General features: G+C 40.8%; 1 protein-coding gene across 2 annotated transcripts in view; it reads right to left on the bottom strand.

Annotated features, from left to right (window-relative positions):
- Positions 1-2,356: 2,356 nt before the first annotated feature.
- LOC133641740 (uncharacterized) overlaps positions 2,357-24,784 on the bottom strand; it is a 22,826-nt gene continuing 398 nt past the window's right edge. Inside the window, exons 2-5 of one of the 2 annotated variants that reach the window (XM_062035702.1) lie at positions 23,891-23,986; positions 6,277-6,475; positions 5,976-6,179; positions 2,357-2,469 (exon numbers count right to left, since the gene is read on the bottom strand). In XM_062035702.1, coding sequence (XP_061891686.1) covers positions 2,368-2,469; positions 5,976-6,179; positions 6,277-6,475; positions 23,891-23,986 — 601 coding nt within the window. In that variant the 3' untranslated portion in view covers positions 2,357-2,367. Of the gene's footprint in view, positions 2,470-5,912; positions 6,180-6,276; positions 6,476-8,334; positions 8,617-23,890; positions 23,987-24,784 lie in introns of those variants that run through there. The other variant, XR_009824333.1, reaches the window with a different exon arrangement.

A 24,784-nucleotide genomic window follows, 5' to 3' on the forward strand; every position in this document is an offset into this window, starting at 1 on the left:
GTATTAGCGACGGACTACAGCAACACAATCAGGAGGTTGTGTTGTGTTTGAGCTGGATAGCAGACGCACTACCGTGAGTACAGCTTTGGCTTCCAAACATTTGATCGCTTGCCCGTACATGCGTGTCGCTATGTGCATGTTACATACGTAACTTTGGGGAAATATATGTTTCTTGCCGACTCTGATGGCGGCCGGGGTGACGTCGAAAGCTACAACGCCCGCTGCCGCCGCCGCTCCGTAGTTAGCTTCAATTGTTAAGCTTCGCCAAACTGGAAATTATTAACCGTGTATTTACATGTTCATGGTTTAATAGTGTTGTTGATATTCTGTCTATCCTTCCAGTCAGGGTTTGTTTTAATTTTGTTTCTATCTGCATTTCAGCCTGATGCTATCACGTTAGCTCCGTAGCTGAGTTAGCTTCAATTGTTAAGCTTCGCCAAGCTGGAAATTATTAACCGTGTATTTACATGTTCATGGTTTAATAGTATTGTTGATCTTCTGTCTATCCTTCCAGTCAGGTTTTTATTTTATTTTGTTTCTATCTGCATTTGAGCCCGATGCTATCACGTTAGCTCCGTAGCTAAAGTGCGTCAACGATGTATTGTCGTGGAGATAAAAGTCACTGTGAATGTCCATTTCGCGTTCTCGACTCTCATTTTCAAGAGGATATAGTATCCGAGGTGGTTTAAAATACAAATCCGTGATCCACAATAGAAAAAGGAGAGTGTGTGGAATCCAATGAGACCTTGTACCTAAGTTACGGTCAGAGCGAAAAAAGATACACCCTGCACTGCCTCTCTAGTCTTTCACTCTAACGTTCCTCATCCACAAATCTTTCACCCTCGCTCAAATTAATGGGGTAATCGTCGCTTTCTCGGTCCGAATCTCTCTCGCTCCATTGTAAACAACGGGGAATTGTGAGGAATCCTTCCTCCTGTGACGTCACGCTACTTCCGGTGTAGGCAAGGCTTTTTTTTATCAGCGACCAAAAGTTGCAAACTTTATCGTCGTTGTTCTATACTAAATCCTTTCAGCAAAAATATGGCAATATCGCGAAATGATCAAGTATGACACATAGAATGGATCTGCTATCCCCGTTTAAATTAAAAACAATTCATTTCAGTAGGCCTTTAAACTGAATCATATTGGTACTTTGTTTAATTTTGGTTAATCCATTCCATAATTTAATTGCACATACTGATATGCTAAAGGTTTTAAGTGTTGTACGAGCATACAAATGTTTCACACACGTCTGTGAGAAAGGAGGTGATCGCGCAGCAAAGACCGACGATGAACAGAGAATCCTTCGTCTTACGTGTATTAACATATTTGGACTGTCAGAATAAAACATAATATACATATTGTCTGTTCAGCAATATCATTTAAAAATGTTAGAGCTACTGGATGACTTAAAGGGGAATTGCACTTTTGGAAAAATGTTATCTATCGTTCAGAATCATTATGAAAGACATGACGACCGATGGATTTTTTTTTTATGCATTCTAACTTGTAAATAAGTTAGAATTAATTAGTCCTCTAATTTGCCCTTAAAATCCAATAAATAACCATTCAAAGTCCGCCAACAGTACTCTATATACATTTCATAATTTCAATATTAACCAAATATTAGTGATATTGTTATTATAAGCATTAACGCAGACAAACTATTGATAGTGGCGCTGTGATCACAAACTTGTGTAGAATTTTGACATGATCAACTGGCGAGGTGTTTCCTCACTTCCTTTCTCCCTGGAAGTTTATTGTAGATCAAAAATCATGCATCTCACCTGGACAGAAGAAGTCTGAGAACGCATTCCGACAAGTTGGTACACTTTGACAGCCATTTAGGACCCGGAAATGGCAAGAACAACACAAAAAGACGCTTGGCCCCCCCATTTTCACAACGTTTAAAGTGGTCCTATTATACAAAACCAACTTGTCTTAAGTGTTGTTATCTGTTTTTGTGCATTTGGAATCACCAGAAGTCCCGAAAAAAAATGTTGAAATCAAACCATGGCGGAGATATTCATTAAACAATGCCTTCTTCCAAACTTGCTCCAAACGAGCTGTTTAGAACTTGAGACCATGTGACCTATTCAACCTTCCTCACGTCAGTGGTTATCTACATATGTGGTAGAGGTTTACCCGAAGAACTTTGCGCGAGTTTGCCATTTTTATTCAGTTGTCCAAAATTGTAGTCAATAAGTTCCTCCTCTTGTTGTTTGGGCAGACTGGCTCGTACATGCACATGCATCATCCACTGTTGCCATTTCTAATAAGTAGCGTATAGTTCTAACTTATATCCGTCAGTAGACTCTGTATGAGCGCGCTAAAGACTACAACATGGCTAAAGGGGTTGAGACGCAGTCAAAGGAGGCTTGGTCTAGAGGAGGACTTTGGGAGGTAAATAAAACTGCCCACAAAACGGTGCATTTTGAAGAGACAGTCAGACAGCAGCTTGAAGATGGTCTGTAAAACAAGATCCATACCAAAGGACCTCCATCACATGTTATGTACAACACAAGGAATAGTTTTAAATGAAGAGGGAAAAAACATACGACCCCTTTAAAGCAGTGGTGTGCCGGCCTAACATAACCAGAAATCATGATCATAATTAAAGATAAAAGTTATTTTTTATTTTCTTTCCCTAAATATCTAAGAGTATTCATATTCTCTTCATGTCATATTGTTCTCCTTCCAGCGCTGATGTTTTTAGGTTAGAGTTTGTATCCAATCAGAATTCAGCTAGCTTATACTGTACCAAATCTGCCCGGGGCCTTCAGATTCAACAATGCAGGCGTCTGTGCACTGTAAGTAATCGGACACATACAGTTGATAGACAGTTGCGATAGCCAATCAGATCACGAGTTGTTGTCAGTAAGACTTTCTAGCTGGCCCTGACATTTACACGTCCTGTGATTGGAAACTCACTTGGCAGTACCAAGTGAGTTTCAAATCACAAGTTGCGAAAACAGGAAGTGGCACCGGAGCCATACGAGCCATAGAAAGCCACAGAAAAAAGGAGAGCAGAATTTTGATTAGGTGGCAGATTTATATTTTCAAGAAGGATACTTAGGAGAAACTACATCTTGTAAAACGAAGTCGGCCGACACCGAAATCTATCCCGGCGACCAACTACCGACTACGACGGTACCACTGGCTTATACGGCGTCGAACGGGTGCTACAAATTGTGAGTTCAGATATTGTATTTTTTACTTTTTCATGTTTCATTTGTTTTATACAATTATTTTAATATTGACAGTTACACATAAGATATGTGCCGAAAAATAGATCCTTTTGTACACTGTTGAGGGGATTCAATGCCCAGTAGGGTGCAAGTGTGTTTCTGTATAGTATCTCCAGCCCTGTCCATGTGGTGACATAAATTACGGTATTTTGAGAGGTGAAGTCGGACTAGGTAGGACATCACTGAAGGTCGAGGTGAGAAACGCACGGCCCGCCACTGCTTTAAAAGGGAGAGCAAACATGGCAATGGCATTTTTATGTTGGTATTACTAAACTGCGTTGTGTTCTTTTATGTTTTATGTCCATGGTCAATTTTCTCTGAAATCCCAAAGCAGCACTTTGTTAAAATCTGAAGTGACTCAAAAATCTCAAAATGTTGATATTTATTCACTGCTGAGAGGTGACCATCCCTTAATTGCCTCACAGTAGGGAAGCATACACAATATTAGAGTTAAAAAGTCAGTACCTGTGATAATATGAGAGTGTTATACTGGCCGTGATGATAGCATGAGTACTTTGCACATCTGCCAAGACACAATTTATACTGAATGGCCTACTGAAACCCACGACTACCGACCACGCAGTCTGATAGTTTATATATCAATGATGAAATCTTAACATTGCAACACATGCCAATACGGCCGGGTTAACTTATAAAGTGCAATTTTAAATTTCCCGCTAAACTTCCGGTTGAAAACGTCTATGTATGATGACGTATGCGCGTGACGTCAATCGTTGAAACGGAAGTATTCGGACTCCATTGAATCCAATACAAAAAACTCTGTTTTCATCTCAAAATTCCACAGTATTCTGGACATCTGTGTTGGTGAATCTTTTGCAATTTGTTTAATGAACAATGAAGACTGCAAAGAAGAAAGTTGTAGGTGGGATCGGTGTATTACAGCAACACAACCAAGAGGACTTAGTTGGATAGCAGACGCTCTACCGTGAGTAGAGCTTTGGTTTCCAAACATTTGATCGCTTGCCCGTACGTGCGTGTCGCTATGTGCATGTCACGTACGTAACTTTGGGGAAATATATGTTTCTTGCCGAGTCTGATGGCGGCCGGGGTGTCGTCGAAAGCTACAACGCCCGCCACCGCACCGCTGTCCTCACCTTGACTTCCTCCGTCTCCGGGCCGCCGACCGCATCGATGATTGGGAGAAGAAGTCCTTCGTCGCGCCGTCGATCGCTGGAACGCAGGTGAGCACGGGTGTTGATGAGCAGATGAGGGCTGGCTGGCGTAGGTGGAGAGCTAATGTTTTTAGCATAGCTCTGTCGAAGTCCCGTAGCTAAGTTAGCTTCAATGGCGTCGTTAGCAACAGCATTGTTAAGCTTCGCCAGGCTGGAAAGCATTAACCGTGTAGTTGCAGGTCCAGTGTTTAATAGTATTGTTGATTTTCTGTCTATCCTTCCAGTCAGGGGCTTATTTCGTCTGTTTCTATATGCAGTTAAGCCCGATGCTATCACGTTAGCTCCGTAGCTAAACTGTTTCGCCGATGTATTGTCGTGGAGATAAAAGTCACTGTGAATGTTCATTTCGCATTCTCGACTCTCATTTTCAAGAGGATATAGTATCCGAGGTGGTTTAAAATACAAATCCGTGATCCACAATAGAAAAAGGAGAGCGTGGAATCCAATGAGCCAGCTTGTACCTAAGTTACGGTCAGAGCGAAAAAAGATACGTCCTGCACTGCACTCTAGTCCCTCACTCTCACGTTCCTCATCCACAAATCTTTAATCCTGGCTCAAATTAATGGGGAAATCGTCGCTTTCTCGGTCCGAATCGCTCTCGCTGCATTGAAAACAATGAGGAAATGTGAGGAGCCCTTCAACCTGTGACGTCACGCTACTTCCGGTTCAGGCAAGGCTTTTTTTTATCAGCGACCAAAAGTTGCGAACTTTATCGTCGATGTTCTCTACTACATTTTTTCAGCAAAAATATGGCAATATCGCGAAATGATCAAGTATGACACATAGAATGGATCTGCTATCCCCGTTTAAATAAAAAAATGTCATTTCAGTAGGCCTTGAAAGGTACACAGAGGTTATGTAGCAGTGTGTGCTGACAGCAGGACAACATCTTTTTTCCAAGGACACTAGTTATTCCAGCAAGACAATGGCAAAATGTATTACTGCAGCGTATGTGGCTCTGTCCTAAGGAGAAAAAAAAGTGGTAACTTGTCTGGCTGGCCTGCAGTAGGCTGTGCTGTAGACAGCTATGAGGTCCCTGAGGTCCGGACCTCAGTAATCTTTCTCTCTCCCGCTGACATTTGCATTGTGCTTTTGTGTGTGTGTGCGTGTGTGTGTGTGTGTGTGTGTGTGTGTGTGTGTGTGTGTGTGTGTGTGTGTGTGTGTGTGTGTGTGTGTGTGTGTGTGTGTGTGTGTGTGTGTGTGTGTGTGTGTGTGTGTGTGTGTGTGTGTGTGGGTGTGTGTGTGTGTGTGTGTGTGTGTGTGTGTGCGCACGCGCGCGCGTATAGGAAGACAGATGAACAATGTGACAAACAAATAGGATGTTGGTTTAACAGTGCATAGAAGAAGGGACAACCTCTGAGCACATCACATTGAATTGCAAAGTGTTACGGTGCAGGGGAAGAAGACGGGACAGAATGCAGGACGTCTTTTAACTCTATATTTATTTATATATTAACAATAGAATGGAGTGTGAAACTAATCCAAAATGTGTATGTTTGTGACTTTTGTGTAGCGAGCATCTGTAGAGTGTTACCGGAAGTGTTGAGCGAGGTGCGGAAGACCAAGAGGGGCAAGGCAGGCTCGGAGGTCTGTGGGCAGGCATGAGGTCAAGGGCAGGGGCAAGGCGCCAAAGTCTGTGTCCAGGCGGGAGGTCGAGATCCAAGAGGCAGCCAGGGAACCGGAGGGAATACGGGGAGACGAGACACACATCTGGTGACGCGGGAACGGAGGAATGCTGCTGGAAGACGACAAGGGACACGAGACAAATGAACACGGAGGGGGAGAAACACAGAGAGAGGGAGTGTGTGCATAGAGCTTAGAGATATTCGGCTTACTGTACAGGAACAAGTCGCTAAGTTGTGGCCCGGAACGCCGGTCTGCACTGGCTTAAGAAGCCGAGGGAGCTCATCAGCGACAGGTGTGTTGAGTGCTGATGGAAAGCAGCTGCTTGCTGCAGCCGGAGTGGTGCGCGCAGTAGCTTGTTTGGAGGTGCGCCCAGCGCAGCGCACAGATGAATGCGCACTTGGGTGCGCCCTGGCCGTGACACAAAGAGTGTTGAATGTTTTTTTGTTTTGTTTGCTGAATACTTCAGAAAAGGCTTTGGTAGAGTAGTCCAAAATTGTAATCGAGTAAAAGCACCATTTCTTTACAGTAAGAAGACAAAATAAGCACACTTTACAGTCTTTTATGATACTATAACAGGGTTAATGTTAGCATATTATACGTATGCGCAGTTAAAAAAGATGTATGTCTGTGATGTCCGGCCACAGACTTCAGATAAGATCTCTGTGCCAGGCTGCTTACTTAACTGTCCATCCATCCATCCATTTTCTACCGCTTTGTCCCTTTCGGGGTAACGGGTGCTGCTGGAGCCTATCTCAGCTGCATTCGGGCGGAAGGCGGGGTACACCCTGGACAAGTCGCCACCTCATCGCAGGGCCAACACAGATAGACAGACAACATTCACATTCACATTCACATTCACACACTATAGGGACAATTTAGTGTTGCCAGTCAACCTATCCCCAGGTGCAGGTTTTTGGAGGTGGGAGGAAGCCGGAGTACCCGGAGGGAACCCACGCAGTCATGGGAAGAACATGCAAACTCCACACAGAAAGATCCCGAGCCCGGGATTGAACTCAAGTCCTTTGTATTGTGAGACACATGCACTAAAACCTATTCCACCGTGCTGCCCTTACTTAACTGGAGCACAAAAAAATTAAAAAACATTTACGTAAACCAGGGGTGTCAAACGTAAGGCCCGCGGGTCGGATCAGGCCCGCAAACAGGTTTTATCCGGCCCGCGGGATAAATTTGCCAAGTATAAAAATGAGCCTAAATTTTTTAATGAAAGAAAAGGCTGTTCTAAATGTGTCCACTAGATGTCGCAATAGCAATTCTTTGTATCTTTGTAGATGATGCTACATATGTGAAAAAAATAAACCACATGTTAGTGCACCAGTCGAGGAAAGTTATCAAACTACATAAATAACATCCTGTAATCTGATTTTGATATTATTTTTTTATCTTGATAGATTGAAAATTAACACCAATGAGTTGACTGATGAACATTATCACATAATTTATTAAGAAAGTATAAATAACGACAAATAATGATGGAATACTATTAACCGCAACATGTAAGTGTAAAAAAAACAACAACATTATGATTTGTACATTTTTAGAATGTGCTTGTTCTATTTTTAAAAAAAGAAAACAATCTGAAGTTGTCTTTATTTTTAAGTTATCGTGCCGTGATTTTCCAGTCCGGCCCACGTGGGAGTAGATTTTTTTCCATGTGGCCCCCGATCTAAAATGAGTTTGACACCCCTGACAGCCCCACGTAACACATACACATTTATCATCTTTTTTGTTGTCAGCTAGTGACAGCGATTTGGAAAAGTTTAGGTCCTAACATTAGCTATCATTGAATGTTTATTCTATCATATAACAACAACATGAATGCAAATTGTTAGTTGATTCTCTGGGACTGCTTTTGTGTATGTGCACACGCTCAATGCCAGGTTATTTCCACAAGCAGTTTTTATTCAATATGTTTAGTAATTGTGAAATATCAGCATTTAAAGCAGGGGTCGGCAACCCAAAATGTTGAAAGAGCCATATTGGACCAAAAATACAAAAACAAATCTGTCTGGAGCCGCAAAAAATTAAAAGCCATATTACATACAGATAGTGTGTCAAGAGATATACATTTAAAGGACTTAAAGGAAACTAAATGAGCTCAAATATAGCTACAAATGAGGCATAATGATGCAATATGTACATATAGCTAGCCTAAATAGCATGTTAGCATCGATTAGCTAGCATTAATGCAGTGACCAAATATGTCTGATTAGCACTCCACACAAGTCAATAACATCAACAAAACTCACCTTTGTGCCTTCACGCACAACGTTAACAGGTGGGTGGACAAAATGAGACAGAAAAAGAAGTGGCATAAAACACGTCCTAGAAAGCCGGAGAAAGTTATACATGGAAACAAACAAAGGTGAGTTCAAGGACCGCCAAAATTAGTAGGACAAAACGGCGCTCGCCAAATACTCGAATCAGTGAAGCATGTTTAATATAAACAGTGTGTTATAACAATTAGTGTCATGTTTGTCCTCCTACAGAAACCATATTAAAACAAAAAATATATTTTTTCCCCTCATCTTTTTCCATTTTTCATACATTTTTGAAAAAGCTCCAGAGAGCCACTAGGGCGGCGCTAAAGAGCCGCATGCGGCTCTAGAGCCGCGGGTTGCCGACCCCTGATTTAAAGAAATATGTTCATTAAAAACACTAACAGTCAAACATAAGCTCGGTGTTCTTGTTAGATTTGTAGTTGGAAAAAAATTACTTTTAGAAAGTCGCAATTCCAGTGAAAACACTGCTTGTGACGAAAAAAAGTTATAAAAAAAGGTTATATAAAAATGATCCTGGCAAAAGTTCATTTCCTACTCGGTGATCCCACCATAGTCACCTAGTTTAGGTGTGCAGATTGGATCTTTTTCAAACCTTTATGAAAACCAAACTATCCTGTATGTGCCTTAAAACTAAACAAAAAATAGAGATTATGAAAGTTTGGAACTACCAAACTTTTGCATTCACACCCTTGCAAACAGCCTTCAATGCACTCAAATTGAGAGTCCACTTAATGAAATATTCGGCCGAGAAGTCCAAATATCTGATCTATTAAATATTTATCAGTATATCGATCAAAACAAGAACATCAGCATTAGTACCAAACTGACAGCAAGATGGGAATTTCTTCAAATAAATGGGTCTTCATACATCCCCTGCAACTCACACACTGCAATAGGCCGGATGTTCCGCTGAATAACAACAAAAAAACAATTATCTTCAGGTTTGATTTTAAAAAATGACGTTTCTCAGTTCGAACATTAAATATCTTGTCTTTGCAGTCTATTCAATTGAATATAAGTTGAAAAGGAGTTGCAAATCATCGTATTCTGTTTTTATATGAGAATTACACAATGTGCCAACTTCACTGGTTTTGGGTTTTGGTATTGACCGATTACTCAAAACCAAATTGATATTATATGAAATGACAACCAGATTCATTTCAATCCGCAAAAAAATACGTAAAGAGAACTTTTCAGTGAAATTTTGGACATCTGCACACTAGGGTTCCTTTAAATTATTAAAACACTAAATATTAAAATAGAGAGGTATCATTTCTTAAGTTAACACCACCCAAATTGCTATTTTAAATATTTTCAACACTGTCAAAATAACTCTACAATGTTTTTTTCCAATTAATCCATATCTCGGTTTTCCTGGAAGTGATTTGGGGTTGAGGACGCTGGGTTTGGCCAGGCATAATCGATGGGGCTGTGGGGGCCACACATTCTGAGCTGTGTCAGGAACCTCTTTGGTGACTGCTTGGTTGCCTGATTGGGTCTACTGTTTTAGTGCGATGACGTCGTCAAATACTCTACGCTACATGATTGCTCAAATACGGTACTTCACATGGTGTAAACTAGGGGTGTCAAACGTATGGCCCGCAAACATGTTTTATCCGGCCCGCTGGATGAGTTTGCTAAGTATAAAAATGAGCCAAAATTTTTGAATGAAAGAAACTGCTGTTCTAAATGTGTCCAATAGATGTCGCAATAGCAATTATTTGTATCTTCGTAGATGATGCTACATATGTGAAAAAAAAATAAACCACAAGAGGAAAATTATCAAACTACATAAATAACATTGTATAATTTAAATTTGATATTATTTTTTTATCTTGATGGATTGAAAATTAACACCAATGAGTTGACTGATGAGCGTTATCTCATCCTTTATTCAGAAAGTATAAATAACGACAAATAAAGATAAAATACTATTAACCGCAACATGTAAATGTAAAAAAAAAAACGATGATTTGTACATTTTCAGAATGTGCTTGTTCTATTTTTATACAAAGAAAACAATCTGAAGTTGTCTTTATTTTTAAGTTATCGTGCCGTGATTTTACCAGTCCGGCCCACTTGGGAGTAGATTTTTCTCCATGTGGTCCCCCATCTAAAATGAGTTTGACGCCCCTGGTGTAAACATTGTTTTTTATTTATTTGTATCCTAATAAACTAAGTGAAACATGTGTTTGCATCAGATGAAAGTCAGACATCAGTTGCCCCAGATCAATTTTGATGTAGGCTAGGGAGATACTGCACCTGCTGACATAAATAGAAAAGTCTCCCTAACGAGCCTATAATATTCCCATGTACAGTGTATGAATAGCTGAGCTCTTCTATTGTTACCATCAGCCTGCTGCATTTTGTGATTTTTTATCTCTTGTGGTGTCTGGGTAGTGGTCATACGATATTCCCTGAAGAAATGATGGGCTTGTAGTAATCAATAGTGTACACTATCGCTTGTTTGTAAAGATGGGAACAGTCTCTACAGTACTTTGGGATGCTGTCTTACTTTTGGGGGATTGTAGTCTTTTATTTGTACTGTAAATGATACACATGTGTGAGAGAAGTGTGGCATGCTTTCTGCTAAATTGTCCACGGGGATTTCAATTTTATAACAAGATATAACACAAGTTTAAAGGTGGCAATAAAAAAAATATGTTTTTCCAGCTGGCCCTGCTCCCTTTCTTCCTATATCTCTATATGGACTCACTATCTGTCATCTGTCACCCCCCAATCCCCCGCCACTCCTAATTTCAACCACCCCAATGCAATTCGAGGAGCTTTATTGGCATTAAAAGGTGTTTTTTTACTTCCTCTCTCTCTGCAGTTCGTCCTGTTAATTCCCTGCCTGCAGAAGTCTGCAGAGTCCCCCCACAGGGGGCTGCACAAGCCATGGTCAGCCTAAAGTGAGGCCTGCGCACTCTTTCACATCAATATTCAAGTCAAGGCTATGTATTCTTTATTACCTTGTCCATGTTCACGAACAAGCAGGGTGGGCTGAGCGCTAAGTGATAACAGGATGTTACAAGCAGAGTTGAGGCTTGCATGCAGGAATGTGAAGCATTGGCCTGCCAAATTAAATTACTAATAAAAAAAAGTACTGTAGTAGCCTTGGAACTGACTTGTAACTCTGTAGTGTCACCATGTGGACTAACCTTGTAAATGATTTCGAAATACTTTGGTATTTTGAGCTCATTTACAAAGTTAACCCTGTAAATGTTTTCAAATTACTATATTAACTTTGTAAATTATTTCAAAATATTAATTGTTAACCTTGTAAATGATCTTTAAATATTACTTATTGACTACTTGTTAACCGTGTAAATTATTCAAAAATACTATTTATTGACTACTTGTTAACCTTGTAAATTATTTCTAAATACTACTTATTGACTACTTGTTAACCTTGTAAATTATTCAAAAATACTATTTAATGACTACTGGTTAACCTTGTAAATTATTCAAAAATACTATTTATTCACTACTTGTTGAACTTGTAAATTATTCAAAAAAGTTATTTATTGTCTACTTATTAACCTTGTAAATTATTTGTAAATATTACTCATTGGCTACTTGTTAACCTTGTAAATTTTTCAAAAATACTACATTTATTGACCTTGTAAATTATTCAAAAATACTATTTATTGACTACTTGTTAACCTTATAAATTATTTCAAAATATTACTTGTTAACCTTGTAAATTATTCAAAAATACTATTTATTGACTACTTATTAACCTTGCCAATTATTTTTAAATATTACTTATTGACTACTTGGTAACCTTGTAGATTTTTCAAAAATACCATATTTATTGACCTTGTAAATGATTCAAAACTACAATATTTATTGACTACTTGTTAACCTTGTAAATTGTTTCTAAATATTACTCATTGACTACTTGTTAACCTTGTAAATCTTTCAAAAATACAAATTATTGTCTAATTATTAATCTTGTAAATTATTCAAAAATACTATTTATTGACTACTTGTTAACCTTGTAAATTATTCAAAAATACTATTTATTGACTACTTGTTAACCTTGTAAATTATTCAAAAATACTATTTATTGACAACTTATTAACCTTGTAAATTGTTGTTATATAGTACTTATTTACTACTTGTTAACCTTGTAAATTATTAAAAAATACTATTTATTGACTGCAATGAGGTGGCGACTTCTCCAGGGTGTACCCCGCCTACCACCTGAATGCAGCTGAGGCTCCAGCACCGCCCGCGACCCCGAAAGGGATAAGCGGTAGAAAATGGATGGATGGATCGATGGATGGACTATTTATTGACTACTTGTTAACCTTGTAAATTATTTAAAAATACTATTTATTGACTACTTATTAACCTTGTAAATAAATAAATAAATACTATATTTATTGACCTTGTAAATTATTCAATAATACTATATTTGTTGACTACTTAACCTTGTAAATTATTTCTAAATATTACTTATTTACTTCTTGATAACCTTGTAAATTATTCAAAATACTATTTATTGACTACTTATTAACCATGTACATTACTTTTAAATACTACTCATTGACTACTTGTTAACTTTATAAACTTTTAAAAAAATACTATATTTATTGACCTCGTACATGATTCAAAAGGGAGAAGACGACAGCCTCCACGCGGCCTCCCCTGCAAGTAATGAGATATGGTGCAAGACCAGCTCATGAAACGAATGTCGCCACCCAATCGTCACGCTGTCAGATCAGGGCGCAAGAGGCCGGGGGGATGCAAGCTCACGTCAGGGCAGGCAGCCATCCCGACCATCGAGCGCCAGGGCCTGACAGTGCTCCAGCTAAATGTCGAGGGCCTCACCACCGCCAAACTGGACATCATACGCCACCTCGCCGACTCCCATGAAGTCGCGGCCGTCCCCCTTCAGGAGACGCACTGTGGAAAAGCAGACTTTCTCAGGTTGCCCGGGTTCCACCTCGCCGGCTCCATCCTCAGCAGGCAGCACGGGATGGCCACCTTTGTCAGGTCTGACCTCAGCTGGACAGCCACAGGCCAATCCCCTCCAGGCGCTAGTCTCGAGTGGATGTCCACGAGGATACAGACAACAACGGTTGTGAACATGTACAAGCCCCCACCATCTGTACTGTCCACATCGGCCCTCCCAACTACCCCGGCACCCGCCATCTACGCCGGGGATTTTAACTGCCAGCACACCGACTGGGGATACTCCCACACAACACCGAATGGGGAGACGCTGAGCGAGTGGGCCTCCAATGCCAACGCCCATCTCCTGTTTGATTCCAAAGAGCCACCAAGCTTCTACTCCTCCAGATGGAACACCTTCACCAACCCAGACCTCGCCTTTGCTGTGTTCCACAGTAATGACCCGATGCCAGAGAGAAGGGTCATTGACAGGTTCCCCCGATCACACCACCGACTATCTGTCATCAGAATACCATCACTGGTGCAGCCGGTCGCAGGGAAGCCTGTGAAAAGATGGAATTTCCGGAAGGCCAACTGGCATGCTTTTTCTGTTGACACAGAGAGAAGATCTGTCACCCTCCCGGACCCAGGCACTCCTAATGTGGATGCTGCATATGCAGCCTACTGTGAAGTGCTGACAGGGCAGCGAAGAAAACCATACCACGAGGCTACAATGCAAACTACATCCCGGGTTGGAACGAGGAGTGCAACCACCTCTTGCGAGCCCACCAGCAGGCTAGCTCAAGAGCTGAAGTGGATGCGACAGCAACGGCACTGCTTGAGAAGCTGGACGCCACTCGCAGGGCTAGATGGACAGAGGTCGTCGAGTCGATTGACTTTACCCACTCCAGCCGTAAAGCGTGGCAGACCATAAACCAGCTCTCAGGAAGAAGTACACCGCCTCCCAAGTGCCCTGTGACAGCAAACTCCATCGCAGCCCAACTCCTGAAAAATGGCCGCTTCCCAGACGCAGACAAAGAGTTTGCCCGCTCAACATCCCACGAGGTATCCAGTCTCTCTAGGGCGGCCAGTGTTAATGCCAACCTGTCAGGAGATTTCACACCAGCTGAGCTCAAGGACGCTATGGCCAAACTCAAACAAGGCAAGGCACCAGGCTCCGACAACATCCACCCAGAGTTTGTGATCCACCAGAGCGAAATAACATCTGCCTGGCTGCGTGCATTCTTCTCTGCTTGCCTCCGGAGGTCCAAGCTCCCAAGGGCATGGCGACGGGCCGCTGTCATAGCCCTCTTGAAACCCAACAAACCTGCGGATGACCCCAAGTCCTACAGCCCAAACTCGTTGCTGTGCGTCCCTTTTAAAATCCTGGAGAGGATGATACACAGCCAAATTGAGCCAGTAGTTGACTCACAACTTCCGAGGGAACAGGCTGGCTTCCGTCGGGGCAGGTCTACAGTGGACCAGGTAACCCTTCTCACACAAGATCTCGAGGACGGCTTCCAGGCCAAAACCAAAGCAGGGGTGGTACTACTGGACCTGACTGATGCTTACGATACCGTCTGGCACCGCGGACTCCACCTGAAGCTGCTGAGAACAATCCCGGACCGTCATATGGTCAACTTCATCATGGAGATGCTGTCAAACCGCAGCTTCATTCTCCAGACCAGTGATGGCCAGCGTAGCAGGCTCAGGAGGCTGAGAAACGGGGTCCCACAAGGGTCTGTCCTCTCACCGATGCTCTTCAACATCTACATCTTTGACCTACCGGTGACGACATCTAGAAGGTATGGATACGCGGATGACCTAGCCATCATGCTACACCGGCCCACATGGAAGGCGGTTGAAGAGGGTCTCAATCAGGACATGGACGTCCTGGCTGCCTACCTTCGAAGCTGGCGACTGCAGCTCAGTAAGGGAAAGACTGTATCAGCAGCATTCCACCTCTGCAACAGGGAAGCAAGAAGGGAGCTGGAGATCTTAGTGGACAACAAACCCCTGGAGTTCCAGCAGGCCCCAAAGTACCTGGGCGTACGCTTGGACAGGATACTGTCCTACAAACAACATTTGGATGAAGTGAGGGCTAAAGTAACAGCAAGGGTCTCACTCATCCGGCGCCTAGCTGGTACAACCTGGGGGGCCTCGGCCAAGGTACTACGTATCTCCACACAAGCCCTCGTATTCTCTGCAGCTGAGTACTGTAACCCAAACTGGTGTAGAAGCCCACATGCCAAGAAGGTCGATACGGCCATCAACAATGCCCTCCGGATCATAAGTGGCTGCCTGAAACCCACCCCCGTGTTCTACCTGCCAGTCCTAGCAGGGATAGCGCCAGCCGGCCTACGGCGAGAGGCCGCTACCCTCGCCCTGGCAAGGAAAGCCCAGGAACACAGCTGGCACCTCCTCCATGAAACTACCACCATGGCAACACCTCCAAGCAGACTCAAGTCCCGCCACCCATACAATCAGGCCGCCCAAGAGATGCTTATTTCCATCCCGGAGGATCTGACAACCAAAGCCTGGCTGGCAGCGGAATGGAAGCAGGAGTGGGAGTCAGCAGGACAGACACGCCTACACCATTACATCCAGGATCCTGGAGGTGGCGTGGAGGGAGAAGATCTACCTCGCCGGCAATGGACCCTCCTGAACCGCCTTCGCACAGGGGTTGGTTGCTTCAAAGCGTCCATGAAGAAGTGGGGCCTGACAGACAGTGCAGCGTGTGAGTGCGGGGAGCCTGAGCAGACTGCCGACCACATCATCACCACCTGTCCCCGGCATAGACCACCTTCAGAGGAGGGCCTCTTCCAAGTGAAACCTGAGACGAGGGAGTGGCTACACGACACGAAGATGGACATTTGAAGACGATATACGAAAGAAGAAGATGATTCAAAAATACTATATTTATTGACTACTTGTTAACATTTTAAATTATTTCCAAATTGTACTCATTGACTACTTGTTAATCGTGTAAATCATTCAAAAATACTATTTATTGACTACTTATTAACCTTGTAAATTATTTTTTAATATTACTCATTGACTACTTGTTAACCTTATACAATTTTCTAAAATACTATATTTATTTACCTTGTAAATGATTCCAAAAATACTATATTTATTGACTACTTGTTAACCTTGTAAATTATTTCAAAATACTACTTATTGACTTGTTAACCTTGTAAATTATTGTAATTACTACTTATTGACCTGTTTACCTTGTAAATTATTTCAAAATACTACTTATCGGATCAAGGATGGCCAACGTTGGGCCAAAGGGTGCACAGTTTACCACATTGGACACCTATTCATACTGACCGCTTTCAAGCTCACACAATCATTGATGGCATGACCACAAGGCTTAAGTTACCATCTATCAAACATGACAAGCTCCACTACTTTTGGCAATATAGCGCTAAACTCCTCATTCATAGTGCTGTGGTATGCTTAAAATCGCTGTGTTTGGCCCGCGGCCCATTGGCACATTTTGACTTTGATCCTTGGAGGAAAAAGGTTTGGATGGATGGTATGTTTTTCTGCTAGATGGCAGAAGGTACATATTTAAAGTGATTGTTTTCCATGGTTACACGACTGCTTAGAGGGCACTACTGTGACTTTCAAAAGTGCTGCCAGCATTATAGGGCCTATTCTTGAAGCATGGCAAACTACGTCTCATGTAACACTTCTTGGGCTGCTCTTGTGTCTAACTGTGTGCACTGCAGGCATGGGCATGTTTTTTTTTTTTTTTTTTTGTTTTTTATTTATTTTTTTATTTCAAACAACATAAAAAAAGACACAAGATACACTTACCATTAGTGCATCAACCCAAGAAAGCCCTCCCTCCCCCATCCACACTCATCCACACTCATTTACAAAAAGGGGCTGTCTCTTTCTGTTATTAAAAACTTCTGGTTCCTGCAATATAGAATAATACAGTCTGCAAGGGATACAGTCTTTAGAGCACACATGATTGTGTGTGCTGCAGGTCCACTAACATTTTCATTAATTACAATTTTTTTATGTAATTGTTTTTATATTGCTTTACTTTCTTTTCTATCCAAGAAAAAGTATTTTTCTATTTTTTTAACTTTTATTTATTTATTTATTTTTTTCATTTATTTATCTTATTTTATTCCACATTAAAAAAAATTTAAAAAAAAAAAGTTATTAAAAAAAATAATATATAAATAAATAAAACAAAACAAAACAAAACAAACAAAGGACCTTATCTTCACCAGACCGGGTTGTCAATGAAATCAGATTGTTCAAAAGGGTTCTTAAAACCAGGTCCAGTTCAGATTACGTCCAGATCGGGCTCAGCAACACACACCTTTACCCATGTACACTGAAAACCAGGAAACACAACAGGTTGCATACAATCCACAAACAAAAATAAATTTTCAAATTAAGCACCCATGTACAGTCCAGATCACATCCAAGTCGAACTCAGCAACACATACCTTCATTTATGTACACTTAAAACAGGGAATACAACAACATGGGCATGTTTTATTTTAATCATGTCGAAAGGACTTTTATGCAATTTAATTTGTAATTGTGAAACATATATAGACATTTATTTTGTTGTATCTGGGTTTTTTTTGGGGTTGCGGGGGGTGCTGGAGCCTATCTCAGCTGCATTCGGGCGGACAAGTCGCCACCTCATCACAGGGCCAACACAGATAGATAGACAACATTCACACTCACATTCACACACTAGGGACCATTTAGTGTTGCCAATCAACCTATCCCCAGGTGCATGTCTTTGGAGGTGGGAGGAAGCCGGAGTACCCGGAGGGAACCCACGCAGTCGCGGGGAGAACATGCAAACTCCACACAGAAAGATCCTGAGCCCGGGATTGAACTCAGGACTACTCAGGACCTTCGTATTGTGAGGCACATGCACTAACCCCTGTGCCACCGTGCTGCCCGGTAACATACAACATATTGCCAAAAGTATTTGGCCACCCATCCAAATGATCAGAATCAGGTGTTCTAATCACTTGGCCCGGCCACAGGTGTATAAAATCAAGCATTTAGGCATGGAGAGTGTTTCTACAAACATTTGTGAAAGAATGAGCCGCTCTCAGGAACTCAGTGATTTCCAGCGTGGAACTGTCATAGGATGCCACCTGTGCAACAAATCCAGTCGTGAAATTTCCTCGCTCCTAAATATTCCAAAGTCAACTGTCGGCTTTACTATAAGAAAATGGAAGAGTTTGGGAACAACAGCAACTCAGCCGCCAAGTGGTAGGCCACGTAAACTGACAAAGAGGGGTCATCTTGATGCTGAAGCGCAAAGTGCAAAGAGGTTGCCGACTTTCTGCACAGTCAGTTGCTACAGAGCTTCAAACTTCATGTGACCTTCCATTTAGCCCACGTACAGCACGCAGAGAGCTTCATGGAATGGGTTTCCATGGCCGAGCAGTTGCATCTAAGCCATACATCACCAAGTCCAATGCAAAGCGTCGGATGCAGTGGTGTAAATCACGTCGCCACTGGACTCTAGAGCAGTGGAGACGCCTTCTCTGGAGTGATGAATCACGCTTTTCCATCTGGCAATCTGATGGACGAGTCTGCAGTGGCGTGCCGTCACTATAGGCAGGGGAGGCACGGCCTCACCTGCCATCATGGAAAGAAAAAAAATGTAAAGAGAAAAAAATAATAATTGAATTGTTATATGTATCCAGTGATTATACTAAAGTTATTTTCCATTTAACTTCACCAGTTTTAGATTATTTTTATTTTTATTTTCACATTTGCCGTTCAAATACTGAGAAGAGACGGTGCGGTGATCAGCAGCCAGTTGAGGCACGTCACTGATTTGTGCCTCAACATGGATTGTGCGCAATGACTCGGCTAACTGCTGGCCTGCTGTGCAGTGAGACCGTATTGCTATATGAATTATATTATACATTTCCATAGTTTAGTTAGCCGAGGTATATAATGTACAGTGTATTTTGTCAACAACTGTATGTGTGTAACGTATTTCTTGTGCTGAGCATTCATAAACTGCTGCGAAGACGCACTGTGAGAGGCTCGTCTCATAACCCCGCCTCCTGGTGCCAAGCACCTCCGCCGCAGAATGCACCATCCGACGGGAGCGCCACACCAACCAAAGCCCATACCCAAACCCTCCACGTGCAAGACCGAATCCACCCAAAAAAAGTCACTTAACAAGAAGCCAAAAAGTGTAAAAACAACAATGGTCGCGCTGGAGGAGCCGCGAACGACCGCAGGGACACAACATTAGGTACACCTGCAGACTGCAGCGCGGATTTCATATTTCATTCATTCACAACTCTTCCAACACGAACACCACTGTTCCCGCACTTATAAGTAAAGGTAAGACCATAATAACGTTTTTTTTATTAAATGTGCTTGTTTGTGTGCTACAGTTTGTAAGTGTAAAGTTAAAATACCAATGATTGTCTCACACACACTAGGTGTGGTGAAATTTGTCCTCTGCATTTGACCCATCCCCTTGATCACCCCCTGGGAGGTGAGGGGAGCAGTGAGCAGCAGCGGCGCCGTGCCTGGGAATCATTTTTGGTGATTTAACCCCCAATTCCAACCCTTGATGCTGAGTGCCAAGCAGGGAAGAATGCTGGTATGAGCTTTTAAACATAACCCGTTAACTGCTGCCAATCAAATGGTGAATAAGATACTCTTTAGGGTTCATAAGTTTGTAAATCTGACTGTGATGAAGTCAGTGCCTCACCTGACATGAACCTCACCGCACGCCACTGCGAGTCTGGGTTTGGAGGTTGCCAGGAGAACGGTACATTTCGGACTGCATTGTGCGAGTGTAAAATTTAGTGGAGGAGGAATGATGGTGTGGGGTTGTTTTTCAGGAGCTGAGCTTGGCCCCTTAGTTCCAGTGAAAGGAACTTTGAGTGCTCCAGGATACCAAAACATTTTGGACAGTTCCATGCTCCCAACATTGTGGGAACAGTTTGGTGTGGGCCCCTTCCTCTTCCAACATGACTGTGCACCAGTGCACAAAGCAAGGTCCATAAAGACATGGATGGCTGAGTCTGGTGTGGATGAACTTGACCTGCACAGAGTCCTGACCTGAACCCGATAGAACACCTTTGGGATGAATTAGAACGGAGACTGAGAGCCAGGCCTTCTCAACCAACATCAGTGTGTGACCTCACCAATGCGCTTTTAGAAGAATGGTCGAAAATTCCTATTGACACACTCCGCAACCTTGTGGACAGCCTTCCCGGAAGAGTTGAAGCTGTAATAGCTGCAAAGGTGGACCCACATCATATTGAACCCTATGGGTTAGGAATGGGATGGCACTTCAAGTTCATAAGTGAGTCAAGGCAGGTGGCCAAATACTTTTGGCAATATAGTGTATATACTAGCCAGTGGTGTTATTTCTATATTTTTCATTTTTAGATAGTGTACACCAGGGGTCACCAACGCGGTGCCCGCGGGCACCAGGTAGCCCATAAGGACCAGATGAGTAGCCCGCTGGCCTGTTCTAAAAATAGCTCAAATAGCAGCACTTACTAGTGAGCTGCCTCTATTTTTTAAATTGTATTTATTTACTAGCAAGCTGGTCTTGCTTTGCCTGACATTTTTAATTCTAAGAGAGACAAAACTCAAATAGAATTTGAAAATCCAAGAAAATATTTTAAAGACTTGGTCTTCACTTGTTTAAATAAATAAATTAATTTCTTTACTTTGCTTCTTATAACTTTCAGAAAGACCATTTTAGAGAAAAAACACAACCCTAAAAATGATTTTAGGATTTTTAAGCACATATACCTTTTTACCTTTTAAATTCCTTCCTCTTCTTTCCTGACAATTTAAATCAATGTTCAAGTAAATTTATTTTTTATTGTAAAGAATAATAAATCAATTTTAATTTAATTCTTCATTTTAGCTTCTGTTTTTTCGACGAAGAATATTTGTGAAATATTTCTTCAAACTTACTATGATTCAAATCCAAAAAAATTGTTCTGGCAAATCTACAAAATCGTAGAATCAAATTTAAATCTTATTTCAAAGTCTTTTGAATTTCTTTTAAAATTTTTGTTCTGGAAAATCTAGAAGAAATAATGATTTGTCTTTGTTAGAAATATAGCTTGGTCCAATTTGTTATATATTCTAACAAAGTGCAGATTGGATTTTAACCTATTTAAAACATGTCATCAAAATTCTAAAATTAATCTTAATCAGGAAAAATGACTTATGATGTTCCATAAATTATTTGTTTTAATTTTTTCAAAAAGATTCGAATTAGCTAATTTTTCTCTTCTTTTTTTTCGGTTGAATTTTGAATTTTAAAGAGTCGAAATTGAAGATGAACTATGTTTCAAAATTTAATTGTCATTTTTTTCGTGTTTTCTCCTCTTTTAAACCGTTCAATTAAGTGTAAATATCATTAATTATTAATAATAACATAGAGTTAAAGGTAAATTCAGCAAATTGGCTATTTCTGGCAATTTATTTAAATGTGTATCAAACTGGTAGCCCTTCGCATTAATCAGCACCCAAGAAGTAGCTCTTGGTTTTAAAAAGGTTGGTGACCCCTGGTGTACACCATAGGCGTCGATCCTGTGAGTGCTTCAGTGCCCAAGCACCCACGTGGGATTAATGGCAACTTTCAGTCTTTAAAGTAATTTTTGAAGAATCAATCTTGTTGTTGTTAATTGTATGGCGGTTTAGTCCTTTTTACATAATAAAAAAGTTATAAAACATATCGTCCGTAATTAACAAATCCCAACCAAGATTTCATGGTACCCGATAATGAACTGATGATGCAATCATATTGTCTTTGAACGCATTGCACACGAGCGAATGCAGGTCATACTTAGTCAACAGCCATAAATGTCACCCTCAGGGTGGAAGTATTAACAATGCCAACACTGTTATAAATATGTGCCGTATAGTGAAACCACACAAACAACAATGACAAACACATTTTGGAAGAATATTTTCACCGCAACACAACATAAACACTACAGAACAAATTCCCAGAATTCCCTGCAGCACCAACTCTTACATTGATATTTTTTAACATCACAAAATCTTCTTTCTTTTTTTTTTTTAAATGTATATTATGTTTATAAACTCAGGAAGTATGTCATGAGGACATGAGGACTTTGAATATGACCAATGTATGATCCTGTAACGACTTGGTATCGGATTGATACCCAAAGTTGTGGTATCATCCAAAACTAATGTAAAGTATCTAACAGCAGAAGAATAAGTGATTATTACATTTTAACAGAAGAGTAGATAGAACATGTTTAAACAGAAAACAACCAGATATTAACAGTAAATGAACAAGTGGATTAATAATTAATTTTCTACCACTTGTCCTTAATAATTTTGACAAAATAATAGAATGGAAAATGCCACGATATGTTACTGCATACGTCAGCAGCTAAATTAGGAGCCTTTGTTTGTTTAGTTACAACCAGGGCTGCAACAACTAATCGATTAAATTGATTAAAATCGATTATTAAAATAGTTGCCGTTTAATTTAGTCACCGATTCGTTGGATCTATGCTATGCGCATGCGCAGAGGTTTTTTTAATTTTTTAATTTTATTTATTTTATTATTATATATATATATATATTTTTTTTTAATAAACCTTTATTTATAAACTGCAACATTTACAAACAGCTGAGAAACAATAATCAAAATAAGTTTGGTGCCAGCATGCTGTTTTTTTTCAATAAAATACTGGATAGGATAGAAATGTAGTTTGTCTCTTTTATCCGATTATTAATCGATTAATCGAAGTAATAGTCGACAGATTAATCGATTATCAAATTAATCGTTAGTTGCAGCCCTACTTACAACTAAAAGACAAGTTGTGATTTTAGTTGTGTTATGAGTCACACAACTTTGAGAAATTCATACTTGCCAACCCTCCCGTTTTTAGCGGGAGAATCCCGATATTCAGCGCCTCTCCCGACAACCTCCCGACAGAGATTTTCTCCCGACAAACTCCCGGTATTCAGCCGGAGCTGGAGGCCACGCCCCCCAAAAAAAAGTCTGCCGCAGCTGCGATTGGACCTGACCAGCCTCCGGGTACAAGTACTGGAGTACCAATTGCTTGCCAGGGAAGATCTTCCCCATGAAGCAAGGATTGACCGGTTTTGGGCCATGCTAGGGAGAGATGGAAGATTCCACACTCTCGTGCATTTGATGAAAGCACTTTTGTGCGTGCCACACAGCACTGCATCATCAGAGAGGGTGTTCAGCATGGTTAGAAAAATAGTGATAGAGAATAGAAAGAGGATGGACAATTCAACCCTTAACAAAGCATTGTACTTTCAAGTACAACAATGAGTAGATGAGTGTTGTGTGTGTGTGTGTGTGTATATGTGTAAATAAATGAACACTAAAATTCAAGTATTTCTTTTATTTATATAATAAAATCAATATATATATATATATATATATATATATATATATATATATATATATATATATATATATATATATATATATATATATATATATATATATATATATATGTGTAACGGTGTAGAAACAGACGTTCATTATGCTTGATTAAATTATGAATGAAGTGTTGCAACAGCGCCTGTTGCTGGCAAGAAGTGGTATGTACTTTACCTGCGGGAAGTGCTCAGAACTGTGACGCCTTCCAATTGATAATCCCGTGACCCAGGTGGACTCACAGTCTCACAATTTGCACTGTTTTGCAGGACACTGTAATAAAAGAAATTCATAATCCACCTGGTGCCAGTGATATGTTGAAGCGACAGCAGTGTGGAGCTGCATTTTGCCACATACAGTTGTGGACCGTCTAATATATATATATATATATATATATATATATATATATATATATATATATATATATATATATATATATATATATATATATATATATATAGCTAGAATTCACTGAAAGTAAAGTATTTATATATATATATATATATGAAATACTTGAGTTGGTGAATTCTAGCTGTAAATATACTCTCCTCTTAACCACGCCCCTAACCACGCCCCCCGCCCAACCACGCCCCCACCCACCCCCGACCAAGGCCCCCCCCCCCCCACCCCCCCACCTCCCGATATTGGAGGTCTCAAGGTTGGCAAGTATGGAAATTGTGTGATGTATTATACTGTAAGGGTGTTCATGTTTGAAATAAACTAAAGAAAGAAAGTTGTCTTGTATGCTCACTATTTTATTCAAGAAGAAAATTACAAAAAGAAACATATGTTTAATGTACCGTTAATTTTTTTTTAGTTAAAATAGAGCCAATAATGCCATTTTTGTGGTCCACTTTATTTAGAAAAAGTACAGAAAAAGTATTTTGGTACCGGTACCAAAATATTGGTATCGGGACAACACTAATACACACAAACCAAGCACCCACTAGCAGAAATGTAGATTGGCGCCTATGGTGTACACTGTCTCTAGCACAGTGTACATTTAATTGAACATTTACTGATGTAAAACATGTGCCTTGGCTCCTCAAAGGTTAGGAATCACTGCACATG

Source organism: Entelurus aequoreus, linkage group LG24 (assembly GCF_033978785.1).
Source record: "Entelurus aequoreus isolate RoL-2023_Sb linkage group LG24, RoL_Eaeq_v1.1, whole genome shotgun sequence".
Lineage (NCBI taxonomy): Eukaryota > Metazoa > Chordata > Actinopteri > Syngnathiformes > Syngnathidae > Entelurus > Entelurus aequoreus.